This window comes from Cyprinodon tularosa, unplaced genomic scaffold, assembly GCF_016077235.1.
Source record: "Cyprinodon tularosa strain WSP-4 unplaced genomic scaffold, ASM1607723v1 ctg457, whole genome shotgun sequence".
Taxonomy (NCBI): domain Eukaryota; kingdom Metazoa; phylum Chordata; class Actinopteri; order Cyprinodontiformes; family Cyprinodontidae; genus Cyprinodon; species Cyprinodon tularosa.
In genome coordinates this window covers 502529-521115 of record NW_024039182.1, presented here as the reverse complement: position 1 = coordinate 521115, position 18587 = coordinate 502529, and the positions used below count along the sequence as shown (strand labels likewise).

The 18587-nt window shown below is 45.0% G+C and overlaps 1 protein-coding gene across 1 annotated transcript in view; it reads left to right on the top strand.

The window, feature by feature from the left end:
- Positions 1-1795: 1795 nt before the first annotated feature.
- Positions 1796-18587, top strand: part of sec24c (SEC24 homolog C, COPII coat complex component) — a 34884-nt gene continuing 18092 nt past the window's right edge. Inside the window, exons 1-5 of the mRNA XM_038300806.1 lie at positions 1796-1954; positions 3718-3896; positions 4147-4227; positions 6164-6290; positions 17277-17443. Of these exons, the coding sequence (XP_038156734.1) occupies positions 3737-3896; positions 4147-4227; positions 6164-6290; positions 17277-17443 (535 nt within the window). The 5' untranslated portion in view covers positions 1796-1954; positions 3718-3736. The remainder of the gene's footprint in view (positions 1955-3717; positions 3897-4146; positions 4228-6163; positions 6291-17276; positions 17444-18587) is intronic.

Genomic DNA, 18587 nt, shown 5'->3' with positions numbered 1-18587 from the left:
CTTGTAGAATTTACCAAAAAAAAACAAAAAAAAAAAAAACGATATAGAATTTGTAAACTGTTTTTTCCCCTTTGTTCCTGTAAGACCTCTAGGTAATACCTGTGATTGTGAGCTTGTTTTGTTTCCTTTATTGCACAAAGTATTCGCACAAGCAAAACACCTACTAAACAAGGCTAGATGTTTGTCTTATCTTGCTGACACCTCAGAAGCTATATCCCAGTTTTAGATGTTTTGGTAAGGAGCTAGACTCCTATTCTCTCAAGGTCATTTCAACAGTCCTGTTTGTGGAAACTTTGTCTGTGAGAATCCCTCCCTTTGCTTCTTGAGTGGTTATTTATATCAATAGTGAACAGGCAGAACATTGAAAAAGGTTGTATTTGTTCTCCTTGCAAGGATTTAATAAATACTGCTTGAATGAACACCAATCTCAAATTCTTTTTAGACTTTATTTTCCCAAAAAAGTTATTTAAAGACTTTGTGATGGCAATCAAGGGCAGACAGAGGTCAAAAGGGTCCAGTGTCCCTGGAAAACTGTTCCTTGCACCTGTTATGGGCCCTGTACAAAAAAAAAAAAAATCTAAATATAAGTAGGTCCTTTTTTTCTTGATTTAAGTGCATTTTTCCTTAATTTAAAGAGTTAAGACAATTTTCATATGCGATGAGATCACTTACATTTAAAATATAGAAATTTTACTCCATTCTCTTATTTCAAGAGAATATCTAGATACCTTATTTTAAGAGCAAAAATACTAATTCTTTGGCAGATCGCCATATTTACCTAGCTAACTTAAATGTAAATGTGCTTATTTTAAGAATAATTTTACTTTTTTTTATCAGTTTGTGCCTTCTTATACTAAATCAGTGTCTTAAGAGATGACAGAAGAGACTTTAAGTAAATCGTCTTTTTTCTCGTAATGTTACGACTTTATTCTCATAATTTTACATTATTCTTGTAATATTGCAACTTTTTTCTCGTAATGTTACGACTTTATTCTCATAATTTTATGACTTTATTCTCGTAATATTCCAACTTTATTTTCATAATTTTATGACTTCATTCTCGTAATATTACAACTTTTCTCATATAATGTTCCGACTTTATTCTCGTAATTTTATAACTTTATTCTCGTAATATTACAACTTTATTTTCATAATTTTACGACTTTATTCTCGTAATATTACAAGTTTTCTCATATAATGTTCCGACTTTATTCTCGTAATTTTATAACTTTATTCTCGTAATATTACAACTTTATTTTCATAATTTTACGACTTTATTCTCGTAATATTACAACTTTTTTCTCATTATGTTACGACGTCATTCTCATAATTTTACGACTTTATTCTCGTAATATTACAACTTTTTTCTCGTAATGTTACGACTTTATTCTCATAATTTTATGACTTTATACTCGAAATCATTAAAAAAAAAAATCTCTAGCCTGGCCCTAATACTCCGTCGTATTGTGGCACCTTTAGTGACCTAAAACATTTTTTTTATTATTATTCTTTTGTTTTGTGCCCCCATGTGTTTCCACAGATGCCAAAGTCCCTGGGACCTTTGGATTAGAAGGTCAAGATCTTTTACGGCTCAATCCAAATGCAAGCCACACTTTTCAGAATTCCCCTGTCATGCATTTGGGTCACTTTAAATTATTGATACAATGAAAAATATCAATGACCTTCAAGAGTTATTAGTACTTTCGGAATAGGTTTTGTCTCCCGGGAAAGCGTCCGTTTAGCAGCGGGGAAGGGGAACGTAGAGGAAGGACGTTTTTCCCGGATGTGGACGTGGCAAAGCGCTGCAGCAGTTCCGCCGAACGTCCGCTTCTGCTACCGAGAAGGGATTAGTGAGCAACACCCCGGGACTGATCGGCTTCTAGTTCTGTCGGCCTCAGGGCTTCCCCGTTCGTCACAACCAACGGATTGCCTTACTATTTACACCTCTGCCGAGGTAGGTTACGATCCGATGCGACTTCATGTCTGACATCCTGTCCCGGCTTTAACAGGAGGAGCTCAGATTTCGCTACCTCTACCGTGGCTAACTAATGCTAACTGCTGCTAAAAGACACGGCTAGCGGATTTCTGTACACTAACTTGCGTTTATTAGCTTCACTTTCGCCTGGCTTATTCTATCACTAGGTTAGCATTAGCTATCTACAACCGGCTGTTAATGACTCCCAGCTGATTCAGGAACCTTTGCTGTCATCATGATCCAGCTAGCCTGTTGCTAACATTAGCCTAACGAATTTGCACTCACCTTTTAAGAGCCATACATAGTTTATTTATAAATGTCTCACATTTCTTTGCTCTCTAAACTCCCATATGTCAGCAACACAGTGATTTTTCCATATTCTGTTGAAGGTTTTCAGTAACATTTCCCTATGCTACAGCTACTAGCTACTAATCGGCGAATGTTGATGAGGTGCAGCTACATTAGCTAGCTTGCTGTTGGTTTATCTGCGTTTCAGGACCTTTAAACTTTAAACTATTTGTAATTGCTTCTCTCTGTAGAACTTAAAGGTTTTCTTTTTTGTAATGGAACCCATTTTATTAGTTGTATGGCTAAAGTAGGGAACATTGTTTATTTTTAAGAGGCCTGGGTTACTAAAAAGCGATTGTATTTCTCATTGTGAGCCTTTCTCCGTTCAATTATTAAAAAGCTCCGCTGTTTGTTAGATGACACTCGTGTTTATCGCATAAGTTAGAAACTTGAGCGCGTGATGAATAGAACTGTTCATGAAACTGTCGGTTCTGTTGTGCAGTAAGACAAGATCATGCGTTTAAACACAAGTTTTAGTTGAAAAAGTACTGTATGTCTGTAGTTTTAGTCCTGCTTTGGATGTTACAGCCTCTGATGTCTAAAAAAAAGCAGGTTAAATGGGTTATCTATAAACCTAAAAGCACTGATTGGTTTGATTCAGTTTTATTTTACTTGTTAGTATGTTCTTGGAACAGCTGCATGTCAACACATCAGATGAGTTAATCAGCAAATGCATTTATAAAACATGTTGGCTAAGAATCACTAGATGGACTCCTTTCATTGTAGCCATATGTGACTGGCGATCTGTTGCACTATCAGACCAAAGGTCAAACATTTAACCTAGAATATGTTCTACCTTTTTTGAAAAGAAAGTGAAATGTCTGTTATGCAGCTTAACTTTTTTTTTTTTTTATGAAAACAATTTGATCAAATTCTGATATTGAGTAAAACGGTTTCCCATTCTCGACAGAAACCAGAGCTTTGCTGACGGCCCTTTCTGTAGCTGATAAATTAAACTGTTGGGATACAGATAACTGAAATCATAGACATTATAACTAAAAATATGCACATTTTCCTCCTTTTGGGACCTTCTTTTGACTATTGAACCGTTGTGACAGGTGAATTTCTCCACCGTGAGATCAATAAAGGCTATCTTATCTTAAAAGCATAATTTAACAGATTGATTCTAAAAAAAATATATACTAATCTTTAGGTATAAGGAACAGATTTAATGGACAAAAAAATTTTCTGTATGTTACAGTCATGTTTTATTTCCCAACCTTTAACCCACCGAGGCAAATTAAAATAAAAAGGCCTTCTTTGTATTGCGGTTGAATATTGCATTAACCTGTTGGTGAAAATATCAAGTTTCTGTGTTTGTGAGTTAAAAAAAAAAAAAAAAGGTTTCAAACTCTGACAATGTTTGATGGTGTGTTTTATTTCTCTCACGGAAGAATTAGGGATGGACTAAGGATGAATGTAAATCAGCACACTCCAATGGCCTCTCCTTACGGCCAGCCCCAGCCTGGCTATGGTCAACCAGGCTACGCTCCCCAGGACGGGGGGTATCCTGGCCCTTACTCACCTTACAACGGCCCCGCTTCAGCCCATCAGCCCGGTGTTCCACCGCAAGGTAAACAGAAGATCCCAGATCTGAATTTATGCAAATACTTTTCTTAGAAGACCAAACATTACATTATGTAAGGAAGCCTGAAGTGACTTGCATAACTCTGGGATTCTGCCTGCTTTACACCGAAACGTTGAAAATCTCAGCACCTGTGCAAACTAGTCTCTATCTGATCTTCCCTTTCATTACTTCATTTACCTTCATCTGGCTCTATATCTCTGTATTTGCTCCTTTTCCCTATTTTCTTCTATTTCAGGTTATTCTCCTTTCACAAGCTTTCCCTCTAAGGCTGTGGCAGCCAACCCAGTCTCTGACCTCTCCTCTCCTCTTGACTTAGGTAACTGCCTCTGTTCACCCCTTATTTCTTGCCCTCTTCATGCATCTCACCATCATCTAATCACTGCTGTAATGTCAAATCCTCTTGGTGTCATTTTATATTTCTCAGTTTCTATTTTACTTAATTTGAAATCTATTAAATTTCAAATAGTGGTGAATTTAATTTTCCTTTGGGATCAATAAAGAATTTTGAATGAAATGATTTAGCATCAGTGCTTATTTTCAAACTTGCTTTTTTTCCCCTTGTCTTGTTAATCAATTTGAAAGATTCGGCCTTAGTGGTGACTTACATGTTACATCTCATAAATGTTAAATGTCTTGCAGTTATTGTTAGTCTTTGCCCATTCTAATTTGGCCTAAAATGTTGTTGTTTTTTTGACCCAGTATTAAATTGAAGCCTGAGCTTTTGACCTCAATTCGAAAACTTAGAATGCTATCTATTGATTTTGAGGCTGTATTTAGCGATAACTCATAATCCTATTTTCTTTTATCAATAACTTAGATCGGTGTCAGAATAATTCAAGGCTTTCTTTTCACCTAAAACTGGCATCACCAGCATGTTTTATTGGGTTTTCTTTAAACTGGAGGACACAAATGAATACATTATTTGAGATGGAAAGAAAAGAAGCATGGCGCACGGTTTTCAATAAATGTATCTTTTTCAAATCTGAAAAGTGTGGCATGCATTTATGTGTTACTAATGTGCTTAATGGTGTTTATATCCATCGTGATAAAAAAAAAAAAGTTTGTTTCTGTTTGTTGCATGATCATTTATACGAACTGTTTGTTAAAGCTTTGTGGTAGTCGCATGTTTTAAATGGTCCTCTATGTTTAGGATTCTTGCTTTTGTCATGATTTTACTTTTAGCTGATATGGTACTGGAAATTTAAATCAGCCAGAATGGCTAAATTTTACATTTACTGCATTTCTATAGTTATATATGCATTGTCCCATAAAAAAAAAAATGGTAAATACATCATTTGTAGACTTCAGGCTGAATATTTTTGCACATTTTTCTTTGTAAAATACTTTAATGTCAGACAGATTGGATGAAGATCATCTAAAGACAAACTTTTAGATCTTTCCAAAGATTTTTAATTGTATTCATGTCCATTTTATGGTAGCGTTTTTTTCTTTGTCCTCAGAAGTTAATGTTTCCAACAGTAAATTTTAACTGAAGAGCCCCTGAAAGTCGGAATTATGAGTCACAAAGTCCTATTTTAACCCTTTTTGAAAGAGCTTTGTTTATTTATGTAGCTTTATTAATTTATGTCAGTCTTTCAAAGACTAAAGCAAGTGGGATATGTTTCTGCGTCAGAATATGACGCACAACTGTGTTTTTGTCATTGCTGTGGTTTTAACAGTGGCCGCAGTGTCCATGGAGAATACCAAGGTCCACTGGAATGCATTTAGCGCAGAGATTAATACTTGTTAGATTGAAGTTCAGAGGATAAAGCAGTGAGCAAGAGAACTCTACTTAATAACTGGCTCCTTGGGGTACATGAAGTGCGCTATTACAAATGCACATTTTAAGGAGGATTATTTTTTTCTTTATCACATAGCATCCAGGGAAGTTTGTAAGTTCAGTTAGGTCTTGATTTTGATTCCGATTCAGTTTGGTCTAATCTTAAACTTGATTCTTTGTATTTTAAAAAATCTATTAAATGAGTGTTTAGTTATTTATTATATTGATATTTGTATTTTAACACTTTACAGCAAGTGAATAAAGTAAGGGTAGTTGATGGTGAATGTAAGGATAGTGGAAATTGTGTTGGTTATATAAATTAAACTTTAGGATTTAATAGAATCAATTCAGAATTAGAAAAACTTTTTTAGTTTTTTTTTTAACAAAGCATTAGTTTTAATACCACAAAATGGAGTACTTTTTCTTTGTACAGTTATCAGAATCATTTATGATGATTGGTTATTTTCTGCAGGTCCAACAAGGCTTCCTCCCACCTCTGCACCCCCTCCTGCTTCAGCTCCTCAGCCCTATAACCAGTACACCCACAGTCAAGGGGACATGCAAAATGGACCCCCACCCATGACACAGGCACCGCCCAGGTAAAAGCTGATGTTAATCATCCTAGGATAATTATTTTGCAGGTTGTTTGCTTTACTGCATCATCTATATATTAAAAATATGTCGCAGTGAAATTCGAATTGAAAACATATTCAGCAATATAAAACAGACCTAGCAGATACAACCAAAAATTCCCAGGTAAAAGTTGAAGGTAATCCAGGGGTTTTTATTTTTTCTATGTAAGCTAAAAAAAAGCCTATAATGTTTGGCTGTGGTCGTCCGGACCAAAGCGGAGTCAGAAGAGTAATCTTTTTCTGCGTCTCAGATTAACGTGTTAAATCAGGGTTTTGTAGATTATATTACAAGAACAAAGACTTGAAGTGAACTAATGACACAGAATCAGAGTGAGCGCTTTTGGTATGTTTCCTCTGTGATGTGACTGTTAGAGTTGGGAAAATCGATGCTTTGCCCATGACGTTCCTTTGAGTGGCTTACATTCAAAGATGGCAATTCTCCATGAGGAATCGTGCTTTTTTGGGGGTAAGAGCGGTGTGACGTGCACTGTCCCGCTTCCAGCAGTCAGAATCAGAATCAAGTTTATTGCCAAGTAGGTTTGCACTTACAAGGAATTTGACTTGGTGTTGTTGGTGCAGACAAAAAAATAACAAAACAAAATAACAAAATAAGATAGAATATATATATATATATATATATATATATATATATATATATATATATATATATATATATATATATATATAGAAGCTATATAGAAACAGTAGACTGTGTGTTAATGTAACGCAGAAATCCTGAATGGGGGAGAGAAACATTGTCCAGTGTCACGGGCAGGTCTTGGCCTTGTTGATAAGGCCGATAGCAGATGGGAAAAAACTGTTTTTGTGACGGGAGGTTCTGGTCCTGATGGACCGCAGCCTCCTGCCAGAGGGTAGTGACTGAAATAGTTTGTGACTGGGGTGCGAGGGATCAGCCACAATCTTCCCTGCACGCCTCTGAGTCCTGGAGGCGTGCAGCTCCTGGAGAGATGGGAGGTTGCAGCCAATCACCTTCTCTGCAGACCGGATGACACGCTGCAGTCTGCTCTTGTCCTTAGCGGTGGCACCAGCGTACCAGATGGTGATGGAGGAAGTGAGGATGGACTCAATGATGGAGGAGTAGAACTGCACCATCATTGTCCTGGGCAGGTTGAATTTCTTCAGCTGCCCGCAGGAAGTACATCCTCTGCTGGGCTTTCTTGGTGAGGGAGTCGATGTTCAGCTCCCACTTTAGGTCCTGGGAGAGGATAGTTCCCAGGAAGCGGAAAGACTCCACAGTGTCAATGGTGGAGTCACAGAGGGTGATGGGGGTAGCAGGGGCTGCGCTCTTTCTGAAGTCCACAAACAACTCCACTGTTTTTAGAGCGTTGAGCTCCAGGTTGTTCTCCCTGCACCAGGTCACCAGATGGTCAGCCTCCCACCTGTAGGCGGACTCGTCACCATCGGAGATCAGTCCGATGAGAGTGGTGTCGTCTGCGAACTTCAGGAGCTTGACAGACTGATGACTGGAGGTGCAGCTGTTGGTGTACAGGGAGAAGAGCAGAGGAGAAAGAACACAGCCCTGGGGGGAACCAGTGCTGATGAGCTGTGAGTCAGAGAACTGTGTTCCCAGCTTTACGTGCTGCTTCCTGTCCGACAGGAAGTCTGATCCACCTGCAGGTGGAGTCAGGCACATTCAGCTGGGAGAGCTTCTCCTGGAGCAGAGCTGGGATGATTTTGTTGAAGACCGAGCTGAAGTCCACAAACAGGATCCTGGCATAGGTTCCTGCGGAGTCCAGGTGCTGGAGAATGTGGTGAAGGGCCAGGTTGACAGCGTCATCTACAGACCTGTTGGTTCTGTAGGTAAACTGAAAGGGGTCCAGGAGGGGGTCCGTGATTTCTTTCAGGTGTGACAGCACAAGACGCTCAAAGGACTTCATGACCACAGAGGTCAGGGCGACGGGTCTAAAGTCATTAAGTCCTGTGGTCCTTGGCTTCTTGGGGACAGGGATGATGGTGGAGGATTTAAAGCAGGCTGGCACGTGACATGTCGCCAGTGAGGTGTTAAAAATGTCTGTGAACACTGGAGACAGCTGGTCAGCACAGAGCTTCAAAGTGGATGGAGTGACAGAATCTGGTCCAGCAGCTTTCCGGGGGTTCTGTTTTTTGAAGATTTTGTTTACATCTCTCTCTTTTATGGAAAGAGTTGTCACTGAGGAGGAGGAGGTGGAGGTGATCTGTTGGGTGGTGTTGTGGGGGGTGGATGCATGACTGTCCCTTTTTCTGTCGAAACGACAGTAGAAGTTGTTCAGGTCGTTGGCTAACTGTCGGTCGTTCATGGAGTGGGGGGCTTTTGGCTTGTAGTTTGTTATCTGCCTAAGCCCTTTCAAGACAGAGGCAGAGTCGTTGGCAGAAAGATGGTTTTGCAGCTTCTCAGAGTACAGTCGTTTACCCTCTTTCACCGCCTTGCTAAACTTGTATTTTGCATCTTTGAATCTGCATTTATCTCCGCTCCTGAAGGCCTCTTCCTTGTCCAACCTAAGTCTTCTGAGTTTGCCAGTGAACCAGGGTTTGTCATTATTGTAATTCACCCTGGTTCGTGTAGGAATACAGCAGTCCTCACAGAAGCTGATGTATGATGTCACAGCCTCTGTGAACTCATCCAGACTGTTGGTAGCAGCCCTGAAGACGTCCCAGTCAGTAGAACCCAAACACGCCTGAAGATCCTCCACAGTCTCAATGGTCCAATTCTTTGATTTCCTCACCACAGGTTTGCAGAGCTGTAGTTCTATTTCATCCCTACTGACCGCCAGAGGCGGTGCTTCAAGCACTGAATGATCATTCTTGCGCATGCGCAGGTCGAGTATTAATGACAACAAAGTCAGCTGTGACCTGCCGGGGACCCACGTGACTCTATATAGTCACGTGGCACCCGGCAATCAATCCCTTTTGTTCTTCTCGCGCGCAGGTGTGTTGAGTACCGGAGTGTGGTCGTGTGAAGCTGGTTGCTTCTGTGTATACCACTAGTTTCCTGGCTGCTTGTTGCTGGTAGCCCCGTGACCGGGTTTGGTCGGAGCTGCGGGTAAGTCTCGCCCTCCAGGGGCTGCACAAGCTGCTTTCACCTTACCAGATCTGCGGTGACTGGTAAGTTTTCGTTCTTTTCTCAGCAGTAGTTTACTGTTCGCTTTGATTTGCCACGTTAATTTTGTGGCTCTTTTGACTCACGGTAGCGTTTCTGCTCGCGCTGAGTTGTTTTCAGTTTGTTTGCCTAGGCCCACCAGTAGCGTTTCTGCCCGCGTTGGGTTCTTCTATAGTTTGTTTATCTACACTCACCAGTGGCGTTTCTGCTCGCGCCGAGTTGTTTTCAGTTTGTTTGCCTAAGCCCACCAGTAGCGTTTCTGCCCGCGTTGGGTTCTTCTATAGTTTGTTTATCTACACTCACCAGTGGCGTTTCTGCTCGCGCTGAGTTGTTTTCAGTTTGTTTGCCTAAGCCCACCAGTAGCGTTTCTGCTCGCGTTGGGTTCTTCTATAGTTTGTTTGCCTAAACTCACCAGTGGCGTCTCTGCTCGTGCTGAGTTCATCTTTAGTTAATAATCGATTTGCTAGTGGCGTTTCTGCTCACGCTGAGTTTGGAATCTCTGCGGGGGTTTTCCTACAACGAGTCGCCAGTAGCGTTTCCTGCTCGTGTTGACTTGTCCTTGGTAGCAGGCTGATCACGCCTTTCAGCAGTATGATGCTGGATAATTTATGTTGCTCGACCTGTCTGGCTCCACTTCAGCCGGATGACGGGCATGACTTGTGTCCCTCCTGCCTCGGTGTGGAACATCTCCGGGAGGCGCTGTCAGATGACGCTTGCCCCAACTGTCGCGTCATGCCCCGGTCGGTCAGACTGGATCGGTTGGCTGCACTGGAGCAGCCTACCGACTGGGCGAGCGCTTCGCCGCGTGCTCGTTTGCCGATGGAGAAAGCGGTGTGCAAACGATCTACTGTGGCTGCACCTTCGGTACCGACGAAGCGTGCTAGACGGACCGATGCAGGGAGGTTGTCCACCAGAGTGGATCATCTCACTACTGAGCTGGCCCAAATGAAAGCCCTCCTCCAGTCCTTTCAGACTGCTGGTGATCGCGGCACGGCTCTCCCTACCGAGCAGGATGAAACGTCAGTCAATGACGACGATGCTGTTTCTGTGGCGGCCTCTGGCACCCATTTCTGTGAGGACCTTCCGGAGCTGGGCTCCGGGGCCTCTGGGTCGGACTCCATTGCCTCCCAGGAGGATACGGGGGAGTCTGTGACATCCGCTATTCGAACGGCTCTTGCCCGTTTACAGATTAGTGTTCCTCAGGCCCAGCCTGCGGCTTCCAGCGCCTTCTTTAGGCGCAGTAGGTCAGAGACTGCCTTTGTGGTTCCTCCCTCGGCGGAGTATGTGCGGGAACTGCATGCTTGCTGGTCAGACACCAAGGCGTTTTCACGTCTGACGACGGATGGCAGGGTCCTGGCAGCTATGCAGGAGGCACCCAAGGTTGGCTTGGGGCAGATGCCAGCGGTGGAACCGGGCATTGCCTCTCTTATAATCCCGCCTGATGAGGCCTTGCGGCCCAATGCCCGTTGTCCGCGTCCTCAGTGCCGTATTACCGACGACCTTCTCTGTAAGGCCTATGACTCTGGGGCCCGCATGGGCCGGATTTGGAACTCTCTCTCCCATCTTATGCTGGCCCTGTCTTCCTCCTTGGAATCTGTTCCGCTGGATCATGCCACGCAAGGCCTGGTTGATGCATCTCTGCAGGCCTTTGCTCTTATGACGAGGGAACTTGGACGCACACTCTCCACACTGGTTCATGCTCGCCGCCAGGTCTGGTTGGCGCAGTCACCACTAACTGAGCCTTGTAGGAGGACCCTCCGGGCCCTGCCTGTGGTCCCGGGGGAGCTTTTTGGTTCAGCGGCACTGGACGCCTTGGACCGTACGGCTCAGGCCTCTAGAACGAGGCAACAGCTGGCAGGGCTTCACAGACGTGATCGCCAGCCAGTAAGCACCTGGGCAGCTGCGGGTCCTTCACGGAGGTCCTTAGTGCCTTCTCCTTCTCCCACTGAGCCCCAGGGTCTGTTACCAGGTCAGAGATCGGTCCGGGGACCTGCTCTAGATCGGAGGAACAGAGCTCGAGACCAGGCTGGGACGAGGTCCTTTCATCCCTTTCGAGCCGCGCAGTCTGGCCGGCGTCCTCCCGGGCCTTCGAAGGGCCGGGGGACCCGCAGATGATGCCTTAGGGCCGGCGGTCGGTTATTTTTCCCCGGGACAGCTCAGCTTCTGGGCTGCCCACACCCCGGACTTGTGGGTGTTGTCCACCCTGTCCCGGGGGTACCGTCTTCAATTCCGCCGCCGGCCACCTATCCCTGGCCGGGTCAGGATGACTGTGATCCACGACCCGGTGAAGGCACAGGCACTGAACCAAGAAATCTGCACCTTGCTGGCCAAGGGTGCTATAGTGCCTGTGGACCCCCTGCTGGATCCAGGGGGCTTTTATTCCACGTATTTTCTGGTTCCGAAGAAGACCGGGGGCCTGCGTCCAGTCTTGGACCTCAGAGGCCTGAATGTGTACTTGAAGGCCATGCCCTTTCATATGCTGACCACCAAGGAAGTGTTGCAGGCGATTTCCCCGGGCGATTGGTTCACTTCCATAGATCTCAGGGATGCTTATTTTCACGTTCCGATCGCTCCGCCCCATTGGCGGTTTCTTCGTTTTGCTTTTCAAGGGAGGCATTTCCAGTTCAGGGTCCTCCCGTTCGGACTTTCACTGTCCCCCAGGGTGTTCACCCGATGTGTTGCAGCGGCCCTCTCTCCTCTGCAGGCACAGGGATTGAGGATCCTCCCATATCTGGACGACTGGCTCATTTGTGCCGCGACGTGGGACCAGGCGGTTCGAGATACTCGGTTAGTGCTCCATCATGTGGGATGCTTGGGCTTGCAGGTGAACATGGAGAAAAGCAGTCTGACCCCCTCACAGGAGACTGTCTTCCTGGGCATTGCCATGGATTCCATCTCAATGACTGCTTGCCCGTCACCCCAGCGGGTGGACAGCATATTGAGCGTGCTCCCGGAATTCAGGCGCGGCATGGCGCTGCCTCTTGTGCGGTATCTTCGACTCTTGGGCATGCTTACAGCTGCGTCCGCCGTAGTGCCCTTGGGGCTGCTGTCATTGCGGCCCCTCCAGATGTGGTTGAACAGCTTGAATCTGGATCCCACACGGAACACTCATCGTCTCCGAAGACTTCGGGTGGGGCCTCAGTGTCTTCAGTCTCTGTCCCAATGGAGGGTGAGGTTGTTTATGACCACAGGGGTCCCGCTCGGTTCCCTCCCGTGTCGTCGGGAAGTTGTGTTTACAGATGCATCCTCCACGGGCTGGGGTCCAACCTGGCGGGGTCAAATGGCACAGGGGACATGGTCCCAGCGGCAGGGCAGGGAACACATCAATGTCCTGGAGTTACAGGCTGTGCTTCTGGCTCTTCAGAGCTTTCTTCCAGGCTTGCGGGGGAAGCACGTGCTGGTGAGGTCAGACAACACCACAGTGGTCTTTCACATCAACCACCAGGGGGGCACGAGGTCAAGGAAACTGTTGTGCTTGACTCAACGGCTTCTGACCTGGGCAGCTCCACGCATAGCCAGCCTCAGAGCAGCCTACATCCCAGGGCCGGAGAACGTGCCAGCAGATTTTCTATCCCGTCAGAAGCCGCTTCCAGGGGAGTGGAAGCTTCACCAAGAGGTGGTGGAGTGCATCTGGAAGGTCTTTGGCAGGGCGGACGTGGACCTCTTTGCCTCAAGGGACGCATTTCACTGTCCCCTTTGGTTCTCGTTGGACAACAGCAGCCCTCTGGGCCACGATGCTCTGGCACACGACTGGCCCAGGACCCTCCTTTATGCCTTTCCGCCATTCAGCCTACTTTTTCAGACTCTCCTCAAGGGTACGTCAGGAGGGGCACAGGGTCCTGCTGGTGGCCCCCTACTGGCCAGCGAGGACTTGGTTTCCTCTACTGTGCGAGCTCAGCTCCGGCTCGCCAATGCGTCTCCCCTCCAGGAGAGACCTTCTTTCCCAGATGGGGGGTCAGATCTTGCACCCCGAACCGGACCGGCTCCAGCTCTGGATTTGGCCCCTGCAAGGCCGGGGTCCACCTTCTCAAGATACACTGGGTCCATAGGGCATACAATGGCTAATGCATGGGCGCCGTCCACGCGAGCTGTCTATGCTAACAAGTGGACGGTCTTTGCGACCTGGTGCCGTGATAGAGGGCAGGACCCGGTGCAGTGCTCAGTTTCTGACATACTGACCTTCCTGCAGGCATTGCTGGATCAAGGACGGTCCCCATCTACCTTAAAGGTGTATGTGGCTGCCATTTCCTGTTGGCATGTTGGGCTGAATGGTTGTTCTGTGGGCCGAGACAAGGATGTTGTACTGTTTTTAAGAGGTGCTCGGCGTTTGCACCCACCCAACCGCCCTGTGGCACCGGCGTGGGACCTTTCTCTTGTGCTTGAGGCTCTTCGGTCCCTCCCATTTGAGCCCCTGGCGTCGGCGGACCTCAAATGGCTCTCACTGAAGACTGCGTTCCTTTTAGCTATGGTTTCCGCAAAACGTGTAGGGGAGTTACAGGCTCTCTCGATAGCCGAACCCTGCTGCCGGTGGAATCCTGATGGCTCAGGCGTTACACTGTGGGCTGATGTAGCATTTATTCCTAAGGTATCACTGCCAGCAGGCAGCACCCAGCCTCTCCATCTTGCCCGGTTTGACTCCGGAAGTCCCTCTGAACCACTGTGTCCTGTCCGTGCCCTTGAGACATACATCAATGCCACGGCATCCTTCCGAAAGACAAATAGCCTTTTTGTTTGCTACGCTGGCTCACGGAAAGGTCAGGCACTTTCTAAGCAGCGACTTGCACACTGGGTTGTGGATTTGATCTCCAAGGCTTATGCCTTGCAGGACCGGCCACTGCCGGCGGGAGTGAAATGCCACTCTACAAGGGGCATGTCGACATCGTTTGCTGCTATGACTGGGGTGCCATTGGATGTTATATGTCGTGCGGCCTCCTGGAAGTCACCTAGTACCTTTACTCGGTTCTACAGGGTGAATGTGGCTGCGCCCCATCCGCTTCAGGGAATCCTCGAGCAGCATGCCTCTACATCACATTAGGTGGGTGGTGTAGTCGTTGTTCCTTGAATGTTGCTGATTCCTCGTGACCTTGTTGATATGAGTCATCCAGTGCTTGAAGCACCGCCTCTGGCGGTCAGTAGGGATGAAATAGAACGAAAGTTACTACCGTAACTACGGTTCTATGTATCCCGGATGACCGCCAGAGTGCTTGGTCCCTCGGAATCTCTGCTTTCGCGAGAAGATTGAGGGATTGATTGCCGGGTGCCACGTGACTATATAGAGTCACGTGGGTCCCCGGCAGGTCACAGCTGACTTTGTTGTCATTAATACTCGACCTGCGCATGCGCAAGAATGATCATTCAGTGCTTGAAGCACCGCCTCTGGCGGTCATCCGGGATTCATAGAACCGTAGTTACGGTAGTAACTTTCGTTTCTGTCTGTAAGCAGGAATCAGGTGGACCATGACGTGGTCGGATTGGCCCAGTGCAGCACGGGGGACAGCGTGATAAGCATCCCTGATGGTGGTGTAACAGTGATCCAGAATGTTATCCTCTCTGGTCGGGCATTTAATAAACTGTCTGTATTTAGGAAGATCATGACTGAGGTTACCTTTATTAAAGTCACCAAGGACAATAACTAAGGAGTCCGGGTTGCTCCGCTCCACACTCAGTATCTGATCAGCGAGCGTGCGCTGTGCGTCCTGCACGTTTGCATGCGGCGCGATGTAGACACCGACCAGAATGAATGAAGCGAACTCGCGGGGTGAATAAAAAGGCTTACAGTTTATGATGAAATATTCCAGGTCTGTTGAACAGTTCTGCTTGATCACTGTCACATCGTTGCACCAGCCGCTGTTGATGTAAAAACAGATCCCTCCACCTTTCGCTTTGCCGGAGAGCTGTGCGTCTCTGTCCGCTCTGTGGAGTTGGAAGCCTGCCAGCTGCAGCGCAGAGTCTGGGATCAATCCACACAGCCATGTTTCCGTAAAGCATAAAACAGCAGATGAGGAGAAGTCCCTGTTATATCCCAGCATCAGTTGAAGTTCGTGCAGTTTGTTGGGCAGGGAACGCACGTTGGACAGGATCATGCCCGGTAGCGCTGAGCAGAGACCGCGCTTGCGGTGCCGCACGAGCGCCCCAGCGCGTTTTCCTCTCCTCCGGCATTTCGCTGCATGAGCAAAGGTGAGCGCACCTTTGACCAGAATGTCCAAAATTTCCAGCGTAGGGAGAAGAAAAGTGGGGAATAAGTCCTCTGGTGACGTTGCCCTGATGTTCATGAGCTCTTCTCTGGTGAAAGAGCTCCGGGTAGCATCGCAAAAACCAGAGTTAAGTAGTAAAAAGAAACTAAAAAGTGCGCACCAACACACCGTGGCTGCCATCTGCGGCGCCATCGTCGTCTTCACTTATGGATGACGAGCTGTAATTCAAAGGCTTCATGGAAGTACTTAGGCTTAGAGAAGAGGCTTGTCTCCGCCCAACCTGTTAAAACACATTTTTGTTCGCGTGAGGAGAAAATCCGTCTGTGTGTAGAGATGCTTTCGAGAGCACACCCGTCCTTGAGCGGGGCCGCTGGATAGAAAATCGTGCGCATGGTGAAATCCCCAGCGTGTCTGGGAGGAGCTGGTGTGCGGAGAGTGATTTTTCTTCTCCTCGAAGCATCAGTTTCTCACGCATGTGTGCTTTTTTTTTATGCGGTGATGATAAACCATGCTCAGAAGTAGTTTAGCATACATGCGAGTATGTTTATTTTGTTTGCCAGTGTTTTGAAGTAAATGTGACGCCATAAAATGTTGACTTATTTTAAAGCAGTATATTTAATATCCAGTATAGGAAATCTGATATAAAGTTTGTGATTTTTTTTTTCTCACAATGTTACACTTTTACATGGAGTTTGTTTCTTTTTAACACATTTTGACATTTAGAGTGTCTAAGGCTGCAGGTACTTATGTGATATAGGGCAGTTTTAATCTTTTGTTTACTTGATATTGACTGTGGAGCGGTGCTACACAGTGTCTGAGCTTTAGGAAAAAGCATCACAGCAGTTGTGCGAAGGAAGATATCCCCATTGATTTTATATCCTCATCATTCACTGCACCTCATTTGCATTAAGCGAGACACGGAATTAGGGATGTTTTACTTTGTCGTTCAGTCTCCTGCTTTCAAATGAAACATGAATTAAGTTGTCCTTTAAATTACTCTTAATGGCAGCTCCAGATTAAAGTTATTTTCATTCTATCAAGAAAATGTAGACAATGAGGTGGATACCTGTTAAAAAGTAATTTAAGAGATAGAAAAAAGGGGCTCTGTTCTGCCTGTGGAAGGTGTGATATGAATCCAGGGTGGAACAGTTTTCTTAAGGAAACCTACCTTAGATTAGCAGTGGGGCAAAGAAATGTTCAATCACAGGGCTGTTCACCTGTCCCTATAAAATAAGTGCTGCACACGGACGACTGCTTGTGTCTTTAAATAACGTTACGCTACACTTTCAAATGTTGCTGCACAAATAGATGGCTGCAGACACACTCTTGCCAATGTTTCTTTGTTGGTATTCTGCAGCTTTTTCTTCCGGGCATCAAAATTAGTTATCAAAAATCCAGAATTTGAGCTATTCTGGGAGAATTGAAAGGTAAGAGCTGGTTCCAGTGGATTCCCGGGGGCCAACTCTAACCCTACCTACATGACTTTTTGCCCTGAAGGGGTGTTGATGAACAATCCTTTCTGAAAATGTGTTTGTCTTCATATTGTGCCAATAATAACTATATTCTCCTGTGGGAAATGCAGCTTCTGGCAGCAAGTTGATTTGATCCTGCATCACTAATGCTGCCATCAGCTTTCCACTCATAGCTTCTATGCATTGACAGGCCTGCTGCAGCCCAGCCGTACACCCAGGGACATGTGAACATGAGTGGGTCGCTGCCTTCCTATCCACAACACTATGGGCCTCCGCCATCAATGCAGCAGGTCACCAATCAGATGACTGGAATGCAGATCACGCCTGGACCACCAACCTCTGCAGGGCCAGGATATGGTACATATAACAGATTTCATTTGGGTGTAAAATGTTTCTGTGGTGTGAAAAGAGATTGAGTACTACTACTAGTCCCTCCAGGATTTCAGGCTTTTCTTCTTTGCCGTAAACAGCAGCCATAAAATTTACTTTTATGGCTGCTGTTTATGGCACAACCTCTTCCAAAATATGCACATTTAGCTTTTTGTTTGTTTCTGCTGTAGCACAAAAAAAATAACAGCAAGCATTTATTGTAGGGATGCACGATATAATCGGCCCCCTATCGGTATCGGCCTGTATCGGCCTTAAAACTGAATATCGGACATCGGCCACCCCACCGATATTTAACCCGATATTTGATCAGCTTCTGAGTTTCTAAAGTCTAAAAAAATAAAAAATACTACTTCTTCTTCTTCCTCAAAAACTTCTTTTTTACAGACTTAAAAACTTCTAAAGACGAGGGAAAAAATATTGATACATTAAAATATCACAATATCGTCATATGCTGATATATTGCCATTTAAAAACACCATATCAATCTCTTTTACTAATGAAATATTGCTATATGTCATCGTTATGCTACGAAATCCCCCGAAAATTCACAAAATTTTGCCATATTTTTATATGTTGATATATTGACGCGGTATCGATCTATTTTACTAACAAAATCTCACAAGAATTTGCAAAATATCACGAGAGTTTGTAACAGAAAGATGAAATTTCACGAGATTTTGAAAGTAAAATAGATCGATACCGTGTTTTTAAAAATCAATTTGATATCAGCATATGAAAATATATTTGAGTATATTATTTTTCAAAGTGTTAGAAATGGATAACAAAACTGCTATTTTCAATGACTACTTATTTTTGTCCAGCTTTAACATCGGTATCGGTTATCGGCTACATGAGTTTTAAAATATCGGCATATCGGATATCGGCCAAAATCCCAATATCGTGCATCCCTAATTTATTGTAAAATTCCCAGAAGAAGCCACAGGATGTGGACACTGTTGACCTCTAGGGTTTCCATAAATTAAGTCAAAGCAATAAAAACGGTATCAAATTTTTTGCAAATCCAGAATTTCGTATTCTGCATTCAAGGGCACAATTACAAACACTGTCTATAAATGCTATTGAACATCTAAACAATTAACTATTTAATTGT